This window comes from Pogoniulus pusillus, chromosome 17 (assembly GCF_015220805.1).
Source record: "Pogoniulus pusillus isolate bPogPus1 chromosome 17, bPogPus1.pri, whole genome shotgun sequence".
Classification (NCBI taxonomy): domain Eukaryota; kingdom Metazoa; phylum Chordata; class Aves; order Piciformes; family Lybiidae; genus Pogoniulus; species Pogoniulus pusillus.
This window is the reverse complement of record NC_087280.1, coordinates 5,070,107-5,096,383: the sequence shown is the minus strand read 5'-3', so window position 1 is coordinate 5,096,383 and position 26,277 is coordinate 5,070,107. Positions and strand designations below refer to the sequence as shown.

General features: G+C 40.7%; 1 protein-coding gene across 2 annotated transcripts; it reads left to right on the top strand.

Annotated features, from left to right (window-relative positions):
- Positions 1–26,277, top strand: IREB2 (iron responsive element binding protein 2). Of its 2 annotated transcripts, none has more exons than XM_064157352.1 (22): positions 1–247; positions 1,469–1,558; positions 4,442–4,607; positions 5,739–5,876; positions 8,618–8,839; positions 10,536–10,605; positions 11,730–11,913; positions 12,412–12,551; positions 13,330–13,501; positions 14,618–14,718; positions 15,189–15,305; positions 16,467–16,626; positions 17,434–17,569; positions 18,234–18,318; positions 18,832–18,988; positions 19,266–19,390; positions 19,678–19,782; positions 20,050–20,192; positions 21,237–21,384; positions 21,473–21,595; positions 22,246–22,431; positions 23,024–26,277. In XM_064157352.1, the coding sequence occupies exons 1-22, from the start codon at positions 64–66 to the stop codon at positions 23,132–23,134; spliced, it is 3,063 nt and encodes a 1,020-aa protein (XP_064013422.1). In that variant the 5' UTR covers positions 1–63; the 3' UTR covers positions 23,135–26,277. The 2 variants fall into 2 exon arrangements, with proteins under 2 accessions (XP_064013422.1, XP_064013423.1); XM_064157353.1 differs by having other exon boundaries at positions 11–95.

Genomic DNA, 26,277 nt, shown 5'->3' with positions numbered 1-26,277 from the left:
AGCTGGGACGGCCCCGCCCGGGCCAGCTCCCCCAGCCCCCGTTCCTGTCCCCGCGGAGCTAATATGGTAGCCAGCGATGGACCCTCTCCAGCCAGGTCAGTGGGGCTGAGTCTGCTGCCGCTCGCCGAGCTATCCCCAGCTACGGTCCGTCGCTACGCCATCTGGCGGGACCCCTGCGGTCTGAGCTATCGCCGCCTTCTCTCCGCGCCGGGCGACAGCGAAGCGGGGCCCTCGGTGGTGCGAGCCGGTTCGAGTCTCTTGCCCTGCTCTTCCCTCCTTCCCAGCTCTGTTGCGCGGCTGCCGGCCAGCCTTTGTGTGGGAGCGTTGTCCTAGGACCGCGGCGGGCGGGAGAGGGCGGCAGCCCTTCCCCCACTGGTCTTGGGGCACTGGCCGCCCCTTGCCCGGGCCCGCTACCGCCCCCGACGGAGGTTGCCCCTGCCGCGGTAGGAGCTTTGTTCTCGGTGGCCCTGGGCTTGGCTTTGGGGCCTGCTCGCTAACGGCCTGCGGTCTGCGGCTGAATCCCGGCCGAACAAGCTTGCCGTTATTCCTTACGACCATTTTGCTCCTCTTTCCCTGCTCTCTGCCTCAAACGCTACGGTGGACGGGGTATGTCATACCCGTAAAAGCGCCTGCTGGAAGGGCTGAGGCCTAAATGGTACTTGCCTTAATGTGAGGGGCATGTTAATGGTCTCGATGTTTAAGTGACACAGTTTTCGTTAGCTGTTGATGATGTAGTACGTATTCTGCAGTGAGTGTGTTAGTGTAGTAAGACCAAGCCAAACAGCAAACAAAGGCCGAACGTTCTGCTGCAGATCCAGCGTCTGGGGCTTGTGCTCACTGAGGCAGCTCCATGTCAGAACCAGCACCGTTTCTCCTGCTGTTTGTGGTCTAGATTGTATTTCCTTAAACTTCTGCTGTATGAAGCTCTGTTTGCCTCAGGGAATATATCCTTGGCCCTGTCCTTTTAGTTTGCTGGCACCGAGTTAAACTGTTCTTGTTGTGAACCTCTGCTTTCCTTAAGCTGTTCATTGCCTCCACCTCATAACTGTTATGTGGTTTGTATGTGTCTCTTGTTTGCGTTTCATTAGCCTGGCACTTTGTGCATTGTGTTTTCTACTGTAATAAAACCTGTATCTCTTATCTGAATTAGTGAGGTGCATTTATGCTCTTTTGTAGATGGTAAACGGAGACAATAAAGGTCAAGTGTGTTCAGGCGTGTGACTGTGGAATTACTTGCATGACCTGTATGCACCTAGCATTGCAGACACTTCTAGAATTAATCGGAGTAGCACATCTACATCATTAGGTGTCTTAATCCATTCAGAAACTTCTCCATACCATGATATCCTTACAGTCTTAGAGGAGCATTGTTTTGTCAGAAATAAAAAGCTGCCCTTGTGGGTCCCATATAAATGTACATACCTTTCATTATTTTACAGCTGTTACTTTTCTTTTCTTTCTTCCTCAGGAAGCCCTTACCAGCCCGTAATTGAAACATTAGGAAACTATCCTCAAAAGAAGTTCTACAATGTCTCAAAGCTTGGAGGCACCAAGTATGGTAATGATACTTTTGGGTTGTTTGTCAATAGGATGGTGCCAGCAGTAAACATGCATCACTTACTGCTGTGAAATGTTAGGAGATGTAATCCTGAACAGATGCATTTGAAAACGTATGATTTCCCAATCTGTTACTGCTTTGTGGAGTTGGTGTGGGGGCCTAATACTTGATGTAGCTTTTATTCAGTAGGGAAGAAGCTACAGATATTACTGGAGTTCTCAGCAGTACTCCAAATCAGAATAATTCATGATCTGGAAAAAAATGGAGTGGACGAAAACTCCCGAGTAGTACTTCTGAAATAATGACAGTGATTATTACAATTTTGTATTGCTTCTTAAGGTTCTGGTTTCCCCTTACCAGGATCTTCAGATAGTGGGTTCAGCCTGCTTACCCAACCATAGCTTCTACTGCAGTGGCTGCAGGAAGATGAGGTTTTGTGGTGTTCATACAGTTACTTAATCTGGGCACATTGGTAGTATGTAATACAGCATTAAGCGATATGCACCAGAAAGACTTTTTTGGGGTCTCTGTTTTGGATGCCTTGAGAAAGAAAAGCATGTGCCCATGTGATGAGAGGGAAATATATGCAGATGGACAGAGCTACAGATCAGTGTAAGATGGAATAGACTTTACTATTGCAGATAATCAAAGCATACTTTCATTATTCTCTCACCTTATTTTCTTGTTAAACTTGTGAAATTCTTGAGGTACATGTTAAAGGGTAATTTTTTTTCAGTTTTGCAATGGCTGGATTACTTCTGTGTATTCACAGAATTTGTGATGTGTTTCTTAAGTTAAAAATTGCTAGTGGATATTTCACTTGAAACCCATATTTAACACCAGTAATGATTCCTGTGTTGTCTGAAGAGAAGAGAGGAGCTAGTGCACAGTGGCTGCTGAGTCTTTTCTGTGGCAGCTGTGTGCTCTTGAAAATTTCTGCTGTTTGTAATAAAGAAGTTTATCTTTCAGGTAAGCACATGAGAAAGAGAGAGTGCTGCTGTTTGTGGCATTGTCCAGGAAGAAGCAGTAGTATGATAGTAACAAAACCAGTCAGTTCTACAGCAGTTTTTTGAAATGCTTGATGACAGGGATGGAAATGCAAAGAGAAGACACTGCTGTCTTCTAAGATGTGCCACAAAGCTTGGAGCAGCAGCAGGTGTTCTAGAAGATATTTGGAGGAGTCTCAATAGACTAGATTGAGAGCATCATTGCCTTCCAATAGAAATGTCAGTGCAGAAGTTGAAAGCCTCATACTAACTATTTCTTGGCCAAGTACTAAAGAAAATGTAGACCTCGTGTGGGACAGAGCTGATGGCAGATCCAGCACCTGGAATTGCTCATTGCATTTCCTGCTGCAATATTAATGTTGGCTTCTACCTGTGTACTCTCTGCCTTGGGACTCCTGACTGGTGTGACAATAAGTGGCTGTGTAAATTGATCAGATGACTGCTGTAAATATTAATCGATTTAACAAATTTTTAGGGAGATTTGGTTTCCTAGTGTTTAAAATGATACTCAGTTATGGGGAAAATGATCACTAGACAGAGCTGAGAATGGTTTGAGGCAGAGGGAGCATCCAGCAGTTTGGGTTATCCTAGTTCTAGCAAAAATCTGGGTTTTCCCAATTGAGCTATGCAATTAGTGAGGATGGAGATTCCAGTACCTCTCTTGACTGTGTGGCTAACTACCGTCCTTGTGATCTTCTTTTTCCCTGTATCCAGTAATAGTGTCCCTTCCTGCACCTTGCAACTTTTGTCTTCACTGTGCATTTCTTTAAGTCAGACCTCACTTTCTCTGCAGTCCGTATTAGGTTGTGTATGGCTACAGTTAGCTGAAGTAGCTTCTCTTCTCAAGAAGTCTTCCAACTGCTCCTGTGTGTCAAGTACAGCAGACTCATAACCACCTTAGAAGGCTACTGCTGGATGCTCAGTGGATAGTATATGAGAAACACAATGAGAACAGTCAGCAAGTCCTGTGCTGTTTATGGACAAGGCTGAGAATGTCAAATTAACTTTACTATTAAAGCCTGAGCTTAATTGTTCCACCTCTTCTTCCAACTAACTTTTTTCTTTTTTTACTGTTCTCAAAGTTATTTGCTTCCTTGAATGTGTTGGAAACAATGAGACCTGGGGAGAAAGGGGATTTTTTTTTGTGTGTGTGTGTGTGTGTTTTGGGGTTTTTTTTGTTTGTTTTATCTTGTTTGCAATGAATAGTGACATCTGCTGCTTCTTTCTTCTCCTACTTTTTCATTCTCATTTCCAGTTCCTTATTTCTCTTGTGTCAGAAAGCTGCTCCTTCTCAATACTTTAATCTAGATCAGTAACAAACTTAACTAATGTATTTGGTGATATGTCATTCTTAATTGCCTGTGTTTTATTTTCGGGCACATGGCAGAATAGTTTCTGGTCTTCATATTGGTGTTTATTAAAAAAAGATAATATTCTAGCATTGGATGCTTTTGGCTTGTTGGCTTAGGTAATGAAATGGTGAATTTCTGGTTAAAAAATAGTTTTTGAATATTTCAATTGTTACTGCTTTTTATCCAGCCCTAGATTCCTTGCATCTCTGCTGCCAGCACAGCATACCTTCTTAAATGTCACTGTCTTAACACAGTGCAGTCAAAGCATTGGTATCTTTCATTCCAATCCCATATGTTAACTCATCTTTGGCAATGTAGACGTTATGCAACTCACTGTTCCATATTGTGTCACAAAGATAAACCCCAAAGGCAACTGGAAAAGCAGGGTCCTGTAGCTCCTGTCCTTCCAGTCCCTAGCAGAGTGGAGTTCTTCAGGAACAGAAGATTGTAGTTTTTAAGAACTTAGTAAAAAAAGCTCTGCTGGTGGAAGGTGTTGCACTAAGTGTTACTTTGCTCTACCCTAGATACTCTGCCTTATTCCATACGAGTGCTGTTTGAATCCAGTGTCCGTAACTGTGATGGCTTCTTAGTGAAAGAAACGGATGCTATGAACATCTTGGACTGGAAAACAAAACAGAATAATGTTGAAGTGCCCTTCTGTCCTGCCAGAGTTGTTCTTCAAGACTTTACGTAAGTGTGTGCCAGAAACACTGAAAGAACCTGTGTAAGCTCACTGAGCTGTATGTACAATTTTTTGGCTCTAAAATAAATAGCACTCAGCTTTTTGATACTGAAGTAGAAACCTGTGCACTGCTGCTATCTGGTAGATTACTCACGATGCAGGGATAGGAGTTGTTCCATAGGGATACCCTGGCTTTAGTGCAGGTTGGAGAGGCCAAAGCTGTTGCCCTGTAAGAACACTTCACAGGATAAGAGCCAAAAACACAAATGGAAGTGGTGAGATTTTGGCTATAGCCAGATGCCTAATGGTTCATTAAAATATATAGATTTCTTTCTTGAAATAATTGAGGATTAAATATTACTTACTCCATGACTGTGTAATCCCATTGAGTCTATGATGAGGACCTGTATTTAAAAAGAAGTCTCTTAGGATATTAACTTCTTGTGATTTGAGTGTGGCATAGCTAAAAGGGCAGGCCTTCAGCAATTACAAGTATTCAGTTCTGCTGACTCATTAGCTATTTATCAAGAAGTGAGGCAATTAAAGGAATTGTGATGCTAATAATAAAAATGAGGTAACTTCTGCTTGGCAAGCAAAGTGAGGAAGGTTTATATAATGCTGTGTTATGTAAACATTATCCTCTTCTCAGTTCTGTGCTTCAGGTACACTTCTGTGTGTGACAGCAAGAAGAATGTTTTTGTGGAATGATGTGAGCTTCAGAAATGGCTGGCTCTGCAAGAGTAGTAGTAAGACTTGTTAGGGTGTTCTGATGAATAATGTGAGCCTTGCTCATATAGCAAAGTTCTGTCATGAAGGTAATAAGTATGGAAAAGCTGTTTTTGCAGTGAAGTACTGTCACACTCCAGAAGACAAGAGGGAAATGTAAATATTTTCTTGGAGGTGTTCCTGTGTTGTTGTTTGGTGTCTTATCACCAAACTTGCTGTTGTTTGTTGTGAATGAGTACCAATTCCACAAACTTGTGGCAGTGTTTCAAGCTCTATGAAAATTCAGAGTAGAATGCTAAAGTTTTATTATCTGAGGTAGAGCTTAGGCAGATGTAGACTTCAGTTAAAAAGCTGGTGTATTTTAGTGACTTAATGTCTCTTGTAATTATACTACCTTGTTTTTTGTCTGTTAGTGGAATCCCAGCAATGGTGGATTTTGCTGCCATGAGGGAAGCTGTGAGAAATGGTGGAGGAGATCCTATGAAAGTCAATCCTGCCTGCCCAACTGATCTCACTGTTGACCATTCTCTGCAGATTGATTATAGCAAATGGTAATGTATCTTGTTTTGAGGACATTTTTGTCCGATACTGAAATATGGATTCACTCTAGTCTTGATTCTCTCCCATCAAATTATTTGTCCTGTGTGAATGCCTGAAACGGGAATGATGTTATCTGAAAGAGAGCTGGGTACAAACGGATAGAACAGCAGTGCTGAAGAAGGACAAGGATGAATGTGAGGGATTATGGATGAAGCTGACTGACAACCAAATTCTGGGCGAGACATTGCTGGAATAACTTGATCTGTCAGGGTTTGCAGGAAATAATGTCTTGACAGAATGGAACAGAAGGAGTTGGGTATTTGGCTTTGTTCTTACTGTTAAAACAGAGCTTATAGAAACTTGACTGCTTTGTCATAGCTCCAGAGAAATGTCTTGCAGTCTTATGGGGCGGATTGAAAATAAAGGCTATGTATATTTGCAGAGAGAAGAGTGTATTTGTAGGAGCCTGGAAGAGTGCTGAGTTTGGAAGATTAGCAACCTAACTTTCCTTTTCTGTCAGGCAGTAATGTGATGAAAACAGCTTTTTAGAAACTATTGCAGAACAGGAAAAAACTTGTGTGTAATTCTGTGTTTGTGAACACTACTTAAATAACACTATGTAAAACACTTTGTGCCCTGCCCCTCTATCTTGGAGGCTTTTGACTCAGAGAATTTTGTCAACTGCTCAAGCTTTTTGGGAATTTTAAAAACTGATAGAGAAAGCCTATGGACAAATGGTCACAGGTGGGTGAGTCATTTTCGTAGACCTTCTGCACACATACAGTATTTCAGTTCAGTTAGTATTAAGAGTGAAGAGTTAAAACTCAAATAATTCATTACATGTGTGTTGTTTCAGTTGTGTAGTGTGTCCACTCTGGAGGGACAGCTGATTGGATTGCAATTAGGCTAGCTTAAAATTATCAGAACAACCAAGCGTTGGCAAGAGGTCTCAGCATGCTGCTTTGTGATGATAAATCCAGCTTCTCTCACTTTTGGAAAGCTGACAGGGTCTCAGCAGCTGCTGGCCTGTGATAAGAAACCCTTCACCACAGCATGGGTTGTGCTGCTGTTAGAGAGCTTTCATCTCATACTGATGGGAGGCTGGTGGGCTAAGTTGGGATTTAAGCAAGGGATCCTCCAAGGCCGTATTATGCCCTGCAATTCACTAACCAAGTAACTTTCTGTGTTACTAAAGCAGAATAAAGCAGTATCTTTAGCTAGGAATCCATGATTTAGTAAATACTGAGCAGTTGGAAGTCATTCATTTTGCACAGCAAGCTGTCTTTGCTCTCATGCAGAGACTGTGCAGATAGAGGGGGTGTGATGCAATGGACTTTACTTTTGTGTCTTCTGACTCATGGTACTAACATTAATCTGAGCCTTTGAGAATTTGTCTGAAAAGCCTCATGTAGTAAAGATGCATTTCTTTCCTTGGCAAAGGAAGAATGGAGTTTTTGATTCTCGGAGAACGAAGAGATGCATTGGCAGAATGGCTGCCTTGGACTTCTGCAGGGCAGATTCTGGCCTGTTCAGGAGATTGATTGACAGTCCTTTGGAAGGCCAACTTGCAAGGCACAGGAGCTGAGGATGGGGCCTCTTTCAGAAGAAGGTCTTGAAGGCGCAAGAACAGGCCTTCCCCATGTCTGTGAAGATGAGCAATTGAGGAGGGAGACCTGCATGGCTAGAACTTTGGCTGGAGCTCAGGAGCAAGAGAGTGCATTGCCTTTGGAAGAGAGGGCAGGCCTCTCAAATAGACTGTAAAGACGTGTTGAGGCACTGTAGGGAGAAAATTAGAAGGGCCAAATCCTAGTTTGAACTTAATCTGGCTACTACTGTGAAAGGAAATAAAAAAATGTATCTACAAATAAATAAACAGTAGGAGAGCAAAGGGGAAACTCCATTCTTTAATGGCCACAGGAGGAAACAGTAGCAAAGGATGAGGAAAAGACTGAGGGCCTCCATGTCTTCTTTGCCTCAGTCTTGAGTAGCAAAATAGTTTTTTTCTGAGTACCCACCCCCTCAACTGGTCTGCAGGGAAGAGAATGAGGAGGCCCCAATGCTCCAAGGAGAAATGGTTTGCAACCTGTAATTCCATTTACACACAAGGCTATGGGACCATGATCTCTGGAGGTATTTAAAAGATGTGTGCATGTGGTGCTAGAGGACACAGTGCAGTGATAGCTTTAGCAGTAGTGGTGGGATTGTGAGCTCTGAGTGAGCACTTGGACTTGATCTCGAAAGTCTCTTCCAACCTTGAGAGTTACTCTATGATTCAATGGCTTCATCTGAAATCATTCCTCTGTGAATGTGCTTAGTGGAACATGTTCAACATGTCTTCAAAGAAGAACCATGTTCAGCAGATCCACCACTTGGATGAGGCTCTACCCACACCTTCAAAGTTTAACACCTTGAGTTTAGCCTTTGCAGCCTGGTTTGTAGAGATTTCTGGTCCATTGTGAAGAGACTTGAGGAGCTTGATATCTGGCATTAATCTTTCAGACAATGCAGTTCTGTTCGCTTATCACCGCTCTACATGACATCACTAAGCTCATCCACTGGTAGTTTACTTAACAATTGTTGTCAAGTAACTTTTCTCCCCCAGATAATATTTTATAATCTGTTGAATGCATGGCAAAAAAACCCACCCAACAACCAAAAACCGACAGAAGGGATTAAAAAAAAGGCAACTCCAGAAAAACCAACAAAAAACAGAGCAAATTTCCTGATGTCTAAATTGTGTTTGCTGTTGCAGTGCAATACAGAATGCTCCAAACCCTGGAGGTGGTGATTCCCAGAAGCCGATGGCAAAGCTTTCTCCACTGAGGGCGCAGCCTCGGAAGCTGCCTTGCAGGGGCCAGACCAGTTGCAAGGGTCCGTGTGGCGCCGGAGATGGGAGTCGCAACGCGGGGCAGTTTGCAGCGCAGATCGAGAACACGCCCATCCTCTGTCCTTTCCACCTGCAGCCCCTGCCTGAGTATGAGAGCTTCCTTTTCTGTAGAGCTTGTGAGAGTTGATAGAGATGTGGTGTTACTTCTTTTTTTCCCCTAAAATCCCTCTGTACTCTCTTTTTTTAACGTGCCATGAACGGATTTCAGCATCTGTAAGATATGGTGTAGTAGATTTGAACTAGTCTGCAGTAAATTAGTACGTTATTTACAAGAAGGGTTTTACTAAGTGCAGATGGCCAAGTGTGCAACTCATGGCTTGGCTTTTTTAAGTTAAATTTTGAGACTTCCCTTGTTTGTTTACAAGGCACCAAAGCACGTAATCCTCACCAAGTGTAATCCTCAGTTTGTTATAAACTGAAGTTCTATAACTAAATCAATGAAGCATTGACTTATTGCTAAAAGTAAATCTTATTTTTTCCATGAGAACTTTTCAAAATGTTTCTGGCTCTTACAGAAGAGCAAAGAGCTAACTTGTTCATCATCCCCCAGCTTCTGTGGAATCTCACAGTCTGTTATGGAGTTGAAATTCATTGAATATCCTGCCTGTATGTAATGGCCCAGGGGAACCTCATTTCTCTGCCTCTTCCAGATTTTTGGTGTTACTAACAGGTCATTGTGGACCATTAGTTACATGTCACCATCCTTCTCTTTGGCTGATAGACTTCAGATCCCTATCTTCCTGTGCTAGACAGACATGGAATTTAAAAGCTGACCAGATCTGTATCCTACGGTGCTATGATGCTAATTGTGTTGATTGTGTTATAGCTATGAAAATATTCCTATTCTGTGCAGGCATCAGAATGCAGAATCTTCTTTACAGTGAGGGTGATGGAGCACTGGAACACGCTGCCTAGAGAGGTTGTGCTCAGAGTCTCCTTCTCTGGAGACTTTCAAAGTCTGCTTGGATGCGTTCCTGTGTGGACTATCCTAGGTGATCCTGCCTTAGCAGGAAAGTTGGACTTGATCTCTGGAGGTCCTCTCCAACCTCTAAAGTTCTGTGATTCTGTAGTTAGGGATGTGCTAGCTGTGTTAAAGTACCTGTCAGCAAAACATCAGTAGCATTTATTAAGCTGATGAGTATCTCTGGAGGCCTTGCAAAGCAGAACATCCACCAACTTTCTTGACACTGCAGGGAAGAGTCAGGAAGTAAATTACACCTCTAGAAAAGTGAGAACTCCCTTTCTCCCTGGTACAAAGCATGTGTGTTCACTTCCTTACCCACCTTCTCAGAGCTGAGACTATTCTTAAATTGTGGATTACTCCTTTATGATGAGTATCAGTATCTTAAATACTCCTGGTAAGAAAAGGTGGTTCATTATGTGACACCGTATTGATGAGTCCTTGTGAACTGTGGCTTAGAGGCAAAAAATACATAAATAGAGGGCAGTTACAATTGCCCTGATGTTCAACTCAGTACCTAGAGAGTACTTTAAGGTGTATAACCTGTACCACTACTGAAAAAGTCCCTGTGTATTGTAGTCCATTCTAGGAATACATTTCTTAAAATGACTGTTTGTTGGAAGCATTTGGTCTCAAACAAAACTATACCTAAATTTAATGTGCTCAAGGACAGCACAGATGAAATTGGTTATTTTTCACTGTTCACCAAAAGCTTGCTGCAAGGAAAGAATTACCTCTGTTCTTCATCAAGCAAACAAAAATGACTTGTTGTATAATTTGAAATTAATTACAACAATGCTTTTAAACTTGCTGTCTTCCTAGGCCTGAGACAGTACTGAAAAATCAAGAGATGGAATTTGGCAGAAATAGAGAGAGGCTTCAGTTTTTTAAGGTATGCAAGTATACCTGTGGGCTTTGTGTGCTTTGGCTATCTTAAGAGCTTGCACTATTTGTGTACCAGTGTTTAGGTTGGGGGTGATAAATTAAATGAAATAATTCAGAAATTACTCTCAATATGAATTTATTACAGGAACAGAAATTTGCTGATAACATGGTTTGTGACTTCGAATCTAAAAACTTAGGTGGCAGAGGTTCTGAATTGAGCTGTCACTAAAAGGGGAGCTAATTTTTTGTATTGTAACTTGAAAACGTTTACACTGATTTGGTTCACTACTTTGAAGGTAGGACAAAGTAGGTATTTATAAAGCATTAGGTTTTTTTTATGAGCTGAGTGCCTGAGGTGATGGTGAGTTTCTGGTCATGGGTTCATTTATCTACACAAACTTTACTCAAGTTGGATGTGTTGGACAGCGGTCAGAGTTGAGGCATTGCAGCTGCCAAACTAGCAGCAGTGCTGGTAAACTTGTTTCTAATGGAAGCCTGGTATTGCTAGCCAGGGATCCACAACATTGATACTTGGCTTTCATCCACTGATTTAGTGTGGTTTATGAATCCAGTGCGGTGAGCTAAAAATCTTGTGTAGGCAGATGAGGAGATTTCTTTCTGAAAGTTGCAAATGAGCTTTTACATGATTAAGAAGGGAACTGCTGAGCTGAGTCTTGTTACAAGTTTCTATGTCAGCTTTTGCAATTCTATCATCTGGAGTTTGCATGCAGTAAGGCACTTACTAAATTGCATTTTCAGTCTCACCCAGGAGTGTAAAACCTAAACTAACTTGTGCTGTAAATACAAGTGCTTAGGTTCTAGAGCCTAAATACTAGTCTTAGCTGTGCTTGAAATCAGTTGTGTGAACTGGAAGATAGATTATGCAGCTCAACTTCTGTAATGGAGGTGTGAATTATTGATTTGTCCTGAAGCAGGAATGGAATAGTATTGTTGATTGAGAATGTTCAGAATCCAGGGGGATCACCTGCCTCTGTTTGACAAATAAGCAAAAGCCTCTTTTATAAATAGCAGGTACTGATTTATTGTGTATTAGTTCTGCCTTTGTTTTCAGAATGGATTATACCTTTTCAAAAATGCATCTCTTTTTTTCTTGTTTTGGGAAAATTACAGTGGAGTTCAAAGGTTTTCAAGAATGTTTCCGTAATTCCACCAGAGACTGGAATGGCACACCAAGTTAATTTGGAATATTTGTCAAGAGTTGTTTTTGAAGTTAAAGATTTCCTATATCCAGATAGTGTGGTTGGCACAGATTCTCATACAACCATGGTAAATGGCCTGGGTATCTTGGGCTGGGGTAAGTATGTTGAGAATAACTTGCTAGCACTTTGAAAGGCGTGCTGGTGCCCTACTGAGGAATCTCTTCTTCCCACTGCACATTTCTTAAGCATAACAAACGCTGTCATGGATTATTCTTCAGAATGCTTTTTGTGTAAAAGTAATCTTAGACTAACAGTCTTTGCTTTGAGAAACTGATTTTTGTAATTGGAAGAGAAAAGAGCCAAAAATCAATTGATACTCAAGTATGTCGTTTATGTATATGCAGTGTAGACTAAGTATCAAGGTTTCTTGTCTGGTGGAAAGCTAATTTTAGACACAAAGTTACTGTCTGGTTGACTGAAGTCTAACTTCAGCAGTAGTCTTGATTTCATTTTCTTGTGCAACTGTTTTAAGAGAAGTTTCAAGTTTCTCACTGTAGCCTTAAACTGGAAGTGTTTTATTAGTTTTTTAGGACATGAAAATATTTATTATAGATGACTTAGGCTGATGACAGACAACTTCATTCTCCTTCCAGGTGTTGGGGGGATTGAAACGGAAGCAGTGATGCTAGGGATGCCAGTTACTCTCACTTTGCCTGAGGTTGTTGGGTGTGAACTGACAGGCACAGCCAGCTCCCTTGCTACATCCATAGATATTGTTCTAAGCATCATAAAGGTAAGAGTTTGATGCCTCTGCACAGGGAAGCACAGGAGTTCTACCCGTGGGGTTTGAAAATGGAATTAGGTGTCAGAAGCACTTTTGGGTTTCTTTAATTGTGGTAGTTAGGAAGATACAAGTAATCACTAACTGTTGTTTTTCAGTAGTCCTCCAAAGTACTCTTTTCTTGTCTTTTCCTGCTATAGTAGTTTATATACAGGTCCTCCATCACTGAAAAATAGAGTTCAGGACAGGAGAGAGAAGTCCTTTTTTCTGTCTTTCTTTTGATAACAGCATGTAGATTTCTTCTCTATCTCAGCAAGTTTTTCTAGATGCCCTCTTTGCATCTTTACCTCTCTTGTAAGACACAAGGCCTTTTAATGGCTGTGAGCTGGTACTACACAGGAATATGTTTTCTGCAGACAGAGTTTTGCCACGATGGTGCAAGCTGTCACTGCTGTGATAGGTGAAACCAGCATCACAGCATTGAAGAGCTGTGGCTGCTTTGAAATCAAGTTACTTTTTCTGGCATGTGCCTTAAGAGGCATCTATCTGTTCTTGTCTAGTAATTGCAAAGGAGTCAGCTGCAGATGGAGATGTGGTTTACTTTGTTAACTTTCAGTGCAGATTTTTAGAATCCAGTTGATGATGTAGCTTGGGGTTTTTTGCAGATGTGAGCTTTAGGGGTTTAGCTTTTGGGTTTAAGTGTTGATGGCTTGCGTACTGTGCATTGTGGAAAGAAACATTGCTTGTGCTGTATTGCTTCACATTACAAATATTGTGTTCTTTTGAACAGCAACTTAGGCAAGCTGATGTTGCTGGAAAATTTGTGGAGTTTTTTGGGAGTGGAGTTTCCCAGTTGTCTGTAGCGGACCGAACCACAATAGCAAATATGTGTCCTGAATATGGTGCTATTCTGAGCTTTTTCCCTGTTGATAATGTGACACTGAAGCACTTAAAGCATACAGGTAAAGTAGTGATTTGTTGTTGTAATGGTTTAGCTGTATGTGGGCTTTCTGCTTAAAACCTCATTGTCCTTAAACAATGACGTTCTACAGAGTTCTGGTAGCCAATTTGATGTCTAAAATTCTGCTCTACACCTACCACAAAAATTGTGTCATACAGATGTATTGCTGCCTGTTTTCAGGGGACACTTGGTACGTGGCATATTGGTAGAGGTTATTTACCTTTTTTTGGTGTGAGTTTTCTTGTGGCCTGTTTTGTACCAAGTGAGGCTGTAGTCCTTGTCTGCCCAACATCAACGTGTGGGTAGTTGACTTGCATATGAGGTTTGTGTGCAGTTTGGCTTTGTCTAATACTCGATTCACTAGCGCCATGTTATATTTCAACATTTGCAGTCCTTGCTTTTGAAAGCTTATGTCAATATTAAAAATAGGAAGAAAATAAGCACATTTTGAACATTTAAGGAATTAAGTCGTCTTCATCCTGTCACATCTGTAAGTTCCCTACAAAATCTAAAAGAATTACTAGAAATAAGTGATGCTGCAAAGCAAGTCTGACTCATTTCTGACATGTCTTTTCTTTATGTATTTTTCCCTAATGAGGTGGCTTTTATTTTGGAGAAAGCCACAGGGAAAATGAAAACCAAAACCAAGCAACCCAAGGCCACAAAAGCCAAAGCTCTGCATGTTAGTAGACCTTTCTGAAATTGAACTCTCACATAAATACAAGTTAAATATGTTTAAGGGAAGAGCAAACAAGTTTTGTTTGGTCAGTGCAGAGCAAATGAAACATGTTCTAGCAATAGCCAGCAATACTGGTTATTATCAACTAAGTAAATGATCTGTGTTAAACAAGTAAATCTTAATAGAGAAAAGCTTTATGAACAGATCTGAGAATTTTAGGGTTTCAACAGCTTATTTTGTTCTTTGATGCAAGAAGGAAAGTGAAACTTAGTAGAAATGAAAACTTTTAATAGCTCCCAGATGTTGGGTGCAGAAGTGGTGTGCATTGAAAATGTTTTGGATGATAGGCTTTAAAGAGTCTTAATTTCTGAGACTGATGTGTTTTGGTTGCCTTGTTTTTTATGTGACTTTTCTTGTCTTTGAAATAATCTTCCTAAGGTTTTGACAAGGCCAAGCTTGAGGTCATGGAAGCATATCTTAAAGCTGTGAAGTTATTTAGAAATTATGAGAGTTCTTCCAGAGAACCTGAATATTCCCAGGTATGCCTTAAACAACCTCTTCCTGTCCGATTGATTCCTGTAAAAAATAACCACTGCTGAGTTAACAATTCTTGCTCTTGCTGCAGTTTCCATTGATTTAATAAGCCTTGCATGTATTAACTCAAAGTTTGAGAAGCAGAGCATGTTTGCAGAACACAGAGGGAGCGGGGGAAAGGGGAAGTACAGTAATGTTTGTGTCAGCTTATAGATGCAGAATTCTTGCCACTCCTGAGTGGGTAAGTCTTAGGGGTGGTGGAAAGTCAGGGGGAGTGTTAAAGCACTTCCAATTAGATGAATAGCTTCTAAGAGGGGTCAGTCATGAAAATGGGAGCCCAAAGCTTTAATGTCTCAGAACGTTCGTACTTTAAACAAAAGAGGTCATGTCTGTCTCAAGTGTATTTGATGCAATGAGGGGCTAGGATTGAGAAGCCTTGCCTTTGCTCTGATTTGATTTTGTTTGTTTGTTTTAGGTAGTACAAATTAATTTAAGTTCCATAGTTTCATATGTCAGTGGTCCCAAGAGGTCCCAAGATAGAGTGGCTGTTACTAACATGAAGAGTGACTTCCAAGCCTGCTTAAATGAAAAGGTTTGTACAACTGATGTACTCTTCAAAAGGTTTTGCTAAAATCTATATGGAAAAAATTTGTTAGGATTCCTCTTTATTCCTACATAAACAGCTTATTCAATGACACTCTTTTTTTGCTTGACAAGCGTCCTGAAAGAAGTAGCTGGTCAGTCATAGGTGTGTTTGTCAGGTACATGAACTTCCAAAAAACATTAATTTCCAGTTTAGGTTGCATGCAGGGAAGAAAAACTTAATAGCATAAGTTAGAGAACATTTTCTCATTTTCAGAGGTTATCAGCTGTAATTTACTTCATTTTCCAGACCAGAATTACTGTAAGAGAAGAAAACGTGCCTCTTAAAGGCGATGCTGAAAGGCCTCCACGATTTATAGATAACCATGTTTTGTGTACTTAACTTGGTAAATTATTTTTGCCTGTATCTTAGTTGGACTTCACAGAGGGAAATACTTGTACTCTGAAGGTGACACTTGTGGTTAGGAATATGTGCAAGTCTCTAAGAGTGCCGCTAATGTGGGAACACATCTTCACTGTTAATGTCTGTCCTTAAAGCTGGAGACTGGGAGCAGTATTGCAAATGCATACAGTGGGAAACTCTGTAAAAATAGTTTCTGTTGGTTTTAGCATTTCCAGCTTGTAGTGAGGTGAATAATACAGAATGATCAGTTGTAGCCGGATAGAGAAATCGTAACTGATGGCCCATCACAAAGTACCTGAGGTTGAAAGGCAGCTTTGGAGGATGACTGAGTACTTAAGAGCTAGCTGGAGCATGTGAAATGTTAAGTGATCCAGTCTCCTTTTAGCTGCCATCCTCTTCTACTTAAGCTCTTGGAATGTTTTTAATTCAAGAAACAAGTATTGTGTAGGAGTAGATGTGTACTCTGAAGGGATTATTCTTGCATGTGTAGCAGGAAATGAGAGTGGAGTCAGTTGTGCTTTGACTGGCATTTGTGCACCATTTTTGCAAAGTTAAATCCATTAGGAAGAAAGAAGGATGACACCACTGTGTATATGGAGAGAGGCATGTAGTGAGGGCTGCTCTTAATTTTGTTCAAGTTTCCTAATGGAACAGCTGAGTATTTTAGAGTGAGGGTTTGCTTGGTGTTACTGTAATGTCTTACCTTCTGTACTAAAATAACTGCTAATATATGTTTTTCTTATCTAGTTTGGTGTTAAAGGATTTCAGATTGCAACTGAAAAGCAGAATGACATTGTACCTGTTCAGTATGAAGGAAATGAATACAATCTGTCTCATGGCTGTGTTGTCATTGCTGCAGTCATCAGCTGCACAAACAATTGTAACCCATCCGTCATGCTTGCTGCAGGTATAGTGTAACCAGTGAGAACTGAGTCTTGATGCTGCTCCCATATTTACAATTTACACATGCTTTACCTTCAATTTGTAACTCACTCTAATGGCTTGACTTAGGGGTTGAAATTGTATATTTTTATCCCTGAATCTGTTGTATATTCTGGAGGTTATATAGCGACAGTGATTTTCCAATAATCCAATCTCAGAATTTGTGCTTTAAAGCAGTACTGCTGATACTAATTAGCACTTAGTTACATTTACTAGTATTTCAGCAGGTAACCAGTTTCAGGGCTCTCATCAGATGGATGCACGGAGTGAGGCAGGGAGTGGGCTTTAGCTTTCCCTCCGTCCTGCGTGATGGTCACTTGAGCTATAGTTAGCTGCCGAGTCTGAAAGGAAAATCCGTACTGCTGACTGGGTGTTCTGTGCTGTAGTTGCTGTGTGACCTACCTTCGCAAGGTGCATGCAACTATATCAGAGGAGCTAATCCAGTCAGACCTTGCCTTTTTCTTTCAAGGTCAGCTGTGGTCAAGGCAAGCTTATCTTATAAATGTGTGGCCTTTATTAGAGGAGAACATGAGAAAGAGATTGTTCTAACAGAAAGTAAAATGGGCATCTGTGTAATAGGAATGGAAGCAAAAACCTGAATGGTATTGTAAGAAGTTCAGAAACTTTATTCAAGCAAGTAGTTGTAATAAAAAAATGAGGGTCTACTAATCCTCTGGGGGTTTTATGCTTAAAGTAGTATCATGTAGGTGTTGTCTTAAGGAATATGCAAAACATAAGTTGTATCTTGGTGGTTGGTTTGTTTTTTTCATAGGACTCCTGGCCAAAAAAGCTGTTGAAGCTGGCCTAGCGGTTAAGCCCTACATCAGAACAAGTTTATCACCAGGCAGTGGAATGGTTACACATTACCTCAGTTCCAGTGGAGTACTGCCATACTTCAGCAAGCTTGGGTGAGTTGTGATGACCCTTCATTTCTCAGGAAAGTAGTACACAAGGCTTTTCTGCAGGCTGATAAATATGGTTGCTGTTCATTTTGGTTGGCTAATGCTTCACTAGGTTGTTATTTTAACTACTTGTTGACATCCAGTTGTTTTGTTCCATTTTATTCCCTCCTTAAAATTTCCAATGTGAAGATCTCTGCCTCATCTGAGCACTGTTTGTTCAGTAACTATGTACTTAACTTGTATCTTAAAGGACAAGATAGGAAACTGGGTGTAAATTTATCAGAAGAGTCTGTCAGTCTTGATGTTGCTGTTGTTGTGGTTTTCCTGAGATAGTTTTGGTTGCTCTGCAGCAATAACTATTAGATTGTTTATAGTTTTGTGAGTGCCTAGCTGTGCCCTGTGTGAAATGTTATTGTCTTCACTTTGTCATAACCTGTGGAACTAAAAGCATCTTGCAGCATTAGTTTCTTTTAATCAGTTACAAAAAAGTTACCTTGTATCTTCTTGCTAGTATCATTGAGGTGTGTTATCTGCTGTTTGCTTTCTAAAAAGTCTGTCCCAGGAGAGAAAAAATACTCTTCCATTAGCCATCACTAAGAAAATGTTGGTTTGCTAAAAAGTTGCTTGTAATCACTCGGTGTGTTCTCAGTGGGTTTTGTTCCCAACGTAGGTTTGAGGTTGTTGGTTACGGGTGTTCAACCTGCGTTGGAAACACTGCCCCCTTGCCAGAAGCCATCAGGAGTGCAATAAAGCAGGTAAAGCTCTAAGGCTGGTTGAACACAGAGATACAGTTCACACTTCATTGCTGGTTTGGACTGTACATTACGTTTTTAAAGCACGTAGGAGACCTTGGTCAGGGAGACTATGGTTGCTCATTTCTGTGTGAATTAAATGTAATAAATGGTATTTGTAGCAGAGAGGTGTAAATAGCAAGATAAATGTATAGGATGAAATCTTATGGAGGATGCTGTGTGTGGATTTCGTTTTAAATGAAGAGGAGACCATTAAAGAGCTGTGTGCTTGAGTGAAGTAGCAATGTCAGAACAGCTGCAGAAGAAAAAGACAAGAAATAAGGCAGGAGTTCACTGAAATGGCTGGAGAACACATCTGAGGAAGGGTAGTGGGAGAGAGCAAAATGCCTTTAAATTGAAGTGTTAGCATGAATATTTGAAGTAGAATGCTAAAAGCACATCTAATTCACTCAAATAATAGTATGAGCTGTCAAAATAGTGCAAAATCCTAGTAAAATATATATGTCTGCCCTTCAGGGTGATATAATTGCCTGTGGAGTGCTGTCTGGAACAAAGAACTTTGAAGGACGTCTCTGTGACTGTGTCCGCGCCAACTACCTTGCTTCTCCACCACTAGTGGTGGCTTATGCCATTGCGGGCACTGTTAAAATAGACTTTGAAACGGAGCCTTTGGGTAAGTGCTTCCCTGTATCTTCTATCTTTGCATCATCTAATGCATGTCTACTAACATACATTTCAGCATCCAGAAGCAGTGTACTTGGAGAGAAAGTTCAGTCATGTTTGGTGTTGCTCGTAGCTAAAGCAGAGCAGCCATTTAGCCAATTCAATTTCTCACATACTGGTACCAACTCTGAAGACCTGAATACATCAGTACTCATATTCTAACACAAATAAATAAAGTCTGATATTTTATTCTTCAAAATAACTATTCTCTTTAAAATCTCACTCAGGGACTGGCTTCAATGGCAAAAGTATTTACCTGCGAGATATTTGGCCCACCCGAAGTGAGCTCCACGCAGTGGAGGAAGAGTGTGTGATATCATCCATGTTTAAGGAATTGAGAGAAAAAATGGAGGTGAGGATGGACTTCTGCTCTATATAACTTCAAGAGAGCATTTCACTATAGCTTTATAATACCTTCCAGTTGGACATAATAGGTTTGTCAGTTACTTCCATTACTGTAAAGGGAGTGTTAACTGAGATGGGTACCTCTGTTAAACAGTGATTTTTAAGCAATACTCAGCAAGATAACTTTCAGTATATAATAGAAAAGGGAAATCAGCAGTAAGTCTTTGGTTTCAGAATGTGAAAAGATTATAAATCAATTTCTTTGTCCTTTCTGATTAATTTTCTTTTGTGTAGAAAGGAAACAAACGATGGAATTTACTGGAAGCACCTGAGTCAACATTATTTCCCTGGGATTTAAAATCTACTTATATCAGATGTCCTTCCTTCTTTGATAAACTTGTAAGTACCTGGGTCCATCCACTAGATGATATGCTTTACCTTCAAAAAAAAGAAATAGCTAATCCAGTAGAGCTTTGACGTTCAAGTAACACTTTTGATCATGAAAAACATTTCTCAGTTGTTTAAATACTGTTTGTTACCTCTGGAATGAGTGAAGCCTGTACCTCAATGTGTCTTCATATAGTGCAGAGATGTTTTATGTTTTGAAGAAACTGGGAAGAAAAACGTGGTTTTGTTGTTGTTCTCTGTCTGCCCCTTCTCTTATAGGCCAAAGAACCAGTTGCACCACGGCCAATTGACAATGCACATGTCCTGCTCTATTTGGGCGATTCTGTAACCACAGATCACATATCCCCTGCTGGGAGCATTGCAAGGAGTAGTGCTGCTGCTAGGTATCTGACCAACAAAGGGTAAGGACTTGCACGATCAGGAGTGCTAATTGTATTGGAGTGCTGCCTCACTAAATCATTCATCAGCACTGATGCTTTGTCTGTGAATGCCTGTCTGTGTGAAGTGGAGATAATACGTAGATACACCCAGTAGTAACTGCTGCTAGGATTTTTGAGTAAGCACCTGTCTTGCAGTCCCAGTAATCACTGTTCATGTAGTCTTTAGGGCTACAACAAACAGCTGAGATATACTCTTAAATACCCGGTGTCTGCCGAACACATGCTGAAGCAAAACTCATGTACTAACTTAAAAATCAGGTGACTGATCTGTTAATGTGAGGTTAGTCACTGTGCTGGCCCTGGCTTCAGGAACAGGTGAGTGCACAGAACAGTTCAGGAGCTCTGGAAACATACAGCTTTATAAACGAATGTGCAAGGTGCTGTAACACACATCTGTAGCAGTGAGCATCCTGCAGCAGCAGTAGGGGCCTTTCACTTCTGCTGAAATCCTGAAGAGACATAGGACACAACGCAGTGAGTGCTGGGCTGCTCAGAGCCACATCTCTTGTGAGTGTTTGGGAACTAACATTGTTGTGCTGTATTATTGTTACAGTGTCAGCGAGGCATGGCCTGTGGTGTGAACTCTTGTTTTAACAGTCGATCTAAGTTTGAATGAGAGTGTTAGGAGGAAAAAAGAATTAATGGTCCTTTTAATCCCAGGATAGTCATTTGATTTGAGAAAATCTTTTATTTTGATAAAGCTGAATAAATATGCTGATAGAGACAAAAGGATTAATAAATAGCCTTGTTTCCTACAGAAGTCTCCCTATAATTCTTGAAGTGCTATACTGCTCGTAGCACTTGATAATGAGGTCACAGGAAATCATCAATAATCTAGCAGTGATTTACCTATTTTGGTCATGATTTTTAATGGTTATCTTTGTTGGATAAGTAGGCCTTTACATCTTGCACTGAAAACTGGAAAGCTGTTGTCATAATGACAAAAAAAAAATCATGATACACTTTTAAACCAGGTGTCCCTTCTAAATATTCCTTTTATTGTAGACTCACACCTCGTGAATTCAACTCATATGGAGCTCGAAGAGGTAACGATGCTGTGATGACAAGAGGTACATTTGCAAATATCAAGCTTCTGAATAAGTTCATAGGAAAACCAGCTCCTAAAACAATTCACTTTCCGTCAGGACAAACGGTAAAAATGTAGTTGCTTGCATAGCTACCCTGAAATGTTGCTGCAGAGTTAAACCTCACTCAGACTATTTCATTGTATTGTTCCACAGCTAGATGTGTTTGACGCAGCAGAGTTGTACCAGAAGGAAGGCATCCCTGTCATTATTCTAGCAGGAAAGAAGTATGGACTGGGTGGCTCAAGAGACTGGACTGCAAAAGGGCCTTATTTACTGGTACTGCTGGATTGCATCATTTAGGGGTGTGCTTGAGTGTTTTCTGGAGTACCTAAAACCACATTGTTTAGTTTTGGTCATGAATGTGTTCAGAAACTTTCTTCAGTCTTTGAATGTGGTACCATGTTGTGTTTCTAAAGATGTCTCAGTAATTTCTTTGCTGCAGTCTTTCTAGAGGAGAATCTTTAGTATAAATCTGAATTCCCTAATTAGGCAGCTTGCCATCTCAAACTCTAGACCTGCAGATAAATCAGACATTTATTTAGTGCTGACCTCTGTCTGGTCTCTGAGGGACACTGAGTATCTAGCCATCAGAGACTAATTTTCACTAATAGAATATATTTTGAGTCAGCCATTCACTCATGTGGAGTACTGGAAGCTACTGCATTCAGTATCAGTGTTTCTGCCTGCAGACTACACATGGTCACTGGTGTAAAGCTCCAGTTTGTGCTGTATGGGCCTGCTCAGGCTTATTTACTTTCATCTAGCTGTAAAGCTCAAAGATGTTAACTGTTTGCAGGACTCTACAAAGCAGTCCTTACTCTTCAGTTTGACTTCCAAGATTTTAGACATAACCTGTATTTGAAGCTTTGTTTTGCCTTTCACTCTGAACTCTTTGCTGAAATACAACATCTCTTGCATTTTTGCAGGGTGTTAAAGCTGTCCTAGCAGAGAGCTATGAGAAGGTTCATAAAAGTCAGTTGGTTGGAATTGGCATAGCTCCACTTCAGTTTCTTCCTGGGGAAAATCCAAGTACTTTGGGTCTCACTGGCAGAGAGCAATTTTCTATATTGTTCCCTCCAGACCTGTCACCTGGAATGACTTTGGATATTAAGGTATCTTTGCAATATTGTTTTCATGTCTCTGTTGACTATACTGACAACTGAAAGCACAGAAAGAAAGGTTCATCTTCCTGATGGAAAGCAGGAAGAAGCAAAAAATAATTCTCTTTGAAAATGAAGTTCTAGTCCTGCCTCTGCAGTTTGTTATGGCTTTTGAAGTTTTTCCAAGTACCTGTACATATGTTTATTGTGCACAAATTCTATGCAATCTGAAATTATTTTCTCCTTGAGGTTGTTTCCTTCCCTATGGGCACTGTGTTAGAGTTGAATCAAGTCTTGCCTGTCATTCAGGCGCTTTTAAGTGTGACATAAGAGTGTGAGTATTTGAGAGAGATTTAAGCTTTCCAATCTGTGAAAAAGGACCTGTGTGCCTGTCATGACACTTCTTGTGCTGTCTTAAGGAAATGGCTTCTTTGTTATCACTGGGTTTGGAGCGTGCTCCCAGCTGCATCTAAACTGTGCAGTAAACTAAGCCCTGATTCTGTTCCCAGTAATGCTGCAGATCTGCAGTGGCAGATCAGCAAGCTGAATTTGCTCATCTTCAACAAAACTCTGAATTGTCTCTCTCTTTGCTTTTGTTTTGAAGACAAGCACTGGAAAAGTATTCAGCGTGATTGCTTTGTTTGAAAATGACGTGGAGATAACATTATACAGATGTGGCGGAAGTCTAAACTTTGTGGCTCGAAGATTCTTATAGTAGCTACTGACTCTGTGGGTACCCTGCATTAACTGGTAATTCTGAAAATGCCTTGTGTGAACCCAGGAATCTGTACTGTGGAACTGCAAACAGTCCTAGTGTGCTCAAAGTTACTTCGTCCATGGATGTAGAAGATTGTGAATTATTGTAACTGCAACAAGATCCTTCCCAATTTTAAATAATATTCTAATGGTGCTACTAAACATTGCTAGAATCAACAGGTGTATTGTGGCAGAGAGCTGTAAGTATGGAGGGGATGTATATCAGACCATTTTGTAAATAAACTATGCGAAATCTGAAACTGATTGTGCTGAAGATTATTATGGAAGAAGATTTTCTGCAGTTGTTTCCACTCAGTTTTTGCACCTGTCAGTCTGTGTACTGCTGTTTTTTGGTTTAAGGGTAACAGCTGGTGTTATGGAATGTTTACACCCAAACTGTTTGTTTTTCTCTTTTTATTTGCATCCAGATCTTAAAACAGACACTCAGTTGCCAATGTCTTGCTCCTTAGGTTATGGGCAGGACAAAAAGCAGTCTAGATGAGGCCCTTGGTATCCTGTGTCACAGATGATGACTTCCTTACATTCATTGTGGGATAATGGTTCATCTGGATCCAGATTTAAAACCACTCACTCCATGAAATAGTGTGCTTAGAAGTATGGGACACACGCCTCCATTTCAAAGTGTTGCTCACCCTTACTGTTCATGCACAGTAAGGGGAACACCTCAGCTTTTTGGCAAGCTGCAGTGTCCTTCAGTTGGAGTTTGTCATACCTGCTTCAAGGGAAGAAGTTAGTCATTTATGACATGAGTTTTTACCGTACTGTCTGCGATATCATTAGACCAAGTACCTCTCCTTAGTGTTGTAACCTTCAAAAATCTGTCAAAATATTTATATACTAGGGTTGTTTAAATTCCTCTGCTTTAAATATGACCTATGGCTAATGAGTTATATCCCCTTGTCAGATGTTAACTATCTGAGGTGACCATACTGCCTTTTAATGCTGTCTGCTGCACTGTTAGTTCACAGCTCTTCCTAACATGCATCACCTTCCCATGCTGAAGATCACTGGATACTGAATGAACCTGGCTCTTACACCATTGCAACTTCTGTACATGTGCCAGTGCACTCACTGATGGTGACAGCCCTGGTCTGTATTGAACATGGACAGAAGAGGCAGTTTCTGCAGAAGTGTTGGTTTGACCACTTAACTACACAGTGACAGCTGCTAACCTGTGCAAGTGAGTCTTTAAGGTGCTGTTTCTGGGCTTCTCTACCTAGAAAGGCTTCATAACACCACTTAAGGTTTATTTGAAGATGGATTTCTTTTGGAAAACAAAACTGCAATGACCTGCCTTGTGAGATTTTGCATTGTTTTTATTATTGCTTTTCTTGTCCTTCATAACCACTGTCTTAAATATCAAAACTTCCAAGAGGATTATATTTGCTTTAATACATCTGCTTTCAATTTATAACCAGGCACTAAGCTGGTTGACTCGCAAACTAAAAGATATGCACCATGTTAATCTTTAAATAGTGTTTCTGACATTCCTTTAAAACAGAAAAAACCTTGGCATAATTCTGTCCTTACAATATTTCTTCCTTTTTATCAAGTTAATTTGATTTCCCTGCTGTGACTCCAATACACCAGTTTATTGGAAAAAACTTTATGAAGTTTGAAATTCTGTATAATCACTGGTTTTGTTGTGGTTTTCTTCTTAGTCAAGGTAAAAAAATGTGCTGGTGACTCCTTCCACTGGTAGGGGTGATAAAGTAGTTCTGAATCCTGTACTCAACTGAATGCTAAATGAATGACTGTTCTGTGGTACACCTTTGCTAACTTAATCCAGAGTTGCTGAGCAGATGTTATTTCTTGTACAATAGTATCTATTTTTTCCCCAGCTCAAAGGTATGTTTCTTGATTTATTTTTTTTTTAATTCAAGAAAATGAATGTTCATTGTTGGAGAGCAAATATAAATGTAGTGCTGGCACATAATGATGCCTTGTGCAGATGATAAACCTCCAACTCCCAGCCTATTTATACCTTCTGTAACTGCTGATGGTTGGCCAGAACACAGCCTCTCTCTCTCTTTACTGTGGCAATATTTGTTGCTTCAGGAGATAATGACCCAAGCCATGTCTAGGTAAATCAGTATTGTGAAGTTAAGTGCAATTTCCAGAGATGCAACTTATCTGCAGGTTGTCACCAATAAAGCCAGTCATCTCTTGTGAGACATGATGGGTTTCATTAACGTAGCAACTACAGTTCTGAAGCAGTCTGATGTTGTTAAAGCCATGAAAGACAGTGTTGGAGCTGTGTTTTGGCCGTAGGCTCCTGCCGTTGTTACAGTGAGTTCAGCCCTTAATATGCCGGAGTCAGCAGTGTCCTTGTGAGCACTGCAGGCCCTGCATTGTAATGGGTGCCGCAAGGAGCAGCACTGCTCACCCTGCTTTTGCAGCTCACAGGGCAGTGACCTGCCAGTCAAGGTAGTGCTTGCCTGGCTGTCCATTCGTGGTCACCCAGTCATGTGCCTGTCCCTTCCCTCCTGCTGCAGTGAACATGGTGAAGTGCAGGTCCACAGCCCAGCAGCTACGGAAGATGAGTAACTTTGGACACCACTAGGAGATTTGGGGCTTTAATGGGGGCAAGAGTGACATCTGCTTTCTGGCAATGGCAGGATACGGTACAGCCAGAGGATTGCTGTGATCATATACAACATTGCTCACTTAGACTTCTTCACAATATCATAAAGCATAGGAGGAAATGGACCATTCTAAAGAAGTGACTCAATGTTAGATGTACTTAACCCAGACCTCCCTCTCCACTTCAATTTTGGAGAAAAATCTGTTCCAGTTTTCCCAAACATTTTCTCTCCTTGCACCCTCCTCCTCCTCCCAAACTACATGTTGCTATTTATACATTTTACACCTAAGTATAAGGACATGAAGCTATGTATATTAACCATATTTAAGCAACTGCACACCAATGTCTGCTGTTCAAAGCCAACAGACTAGTGTAAGTTTTAAGTTCAGTAAGTATTGTATAGATCTAGAGCTACCTGAAGTTCAGTGATGACAATTGCTCAGAAAATGTTACCAATGCTGTAAATTATTTTTAATAAAGAAAACTGTATCATGGTT

Bases quoted from the DNA above. Each gene is read 5' to 3' on its own strand.
- IREB2 (XM_064157352.1), top strand. From the start codon at position 64: ATGGTAGCCAGCGATGGACCCTCTCCAGCCAGGTCAGTGGGGCTGAGT. The intron at 8,840-10,535 runs GTATGAGAGCTT...CTGTCTTCCTAG, and splicing joins CACCTGCAGCCCCTGCCTGA to GCCTGAGACAGTACTGAAAA. The intron at 10,606-11,729 runs GTATGCAAGTAT...GGAAAATTACAG, and splicing joins AGAGGCTTCAGTTTTTTAAG to TGGAGTTCAAAGGTTTTCAA.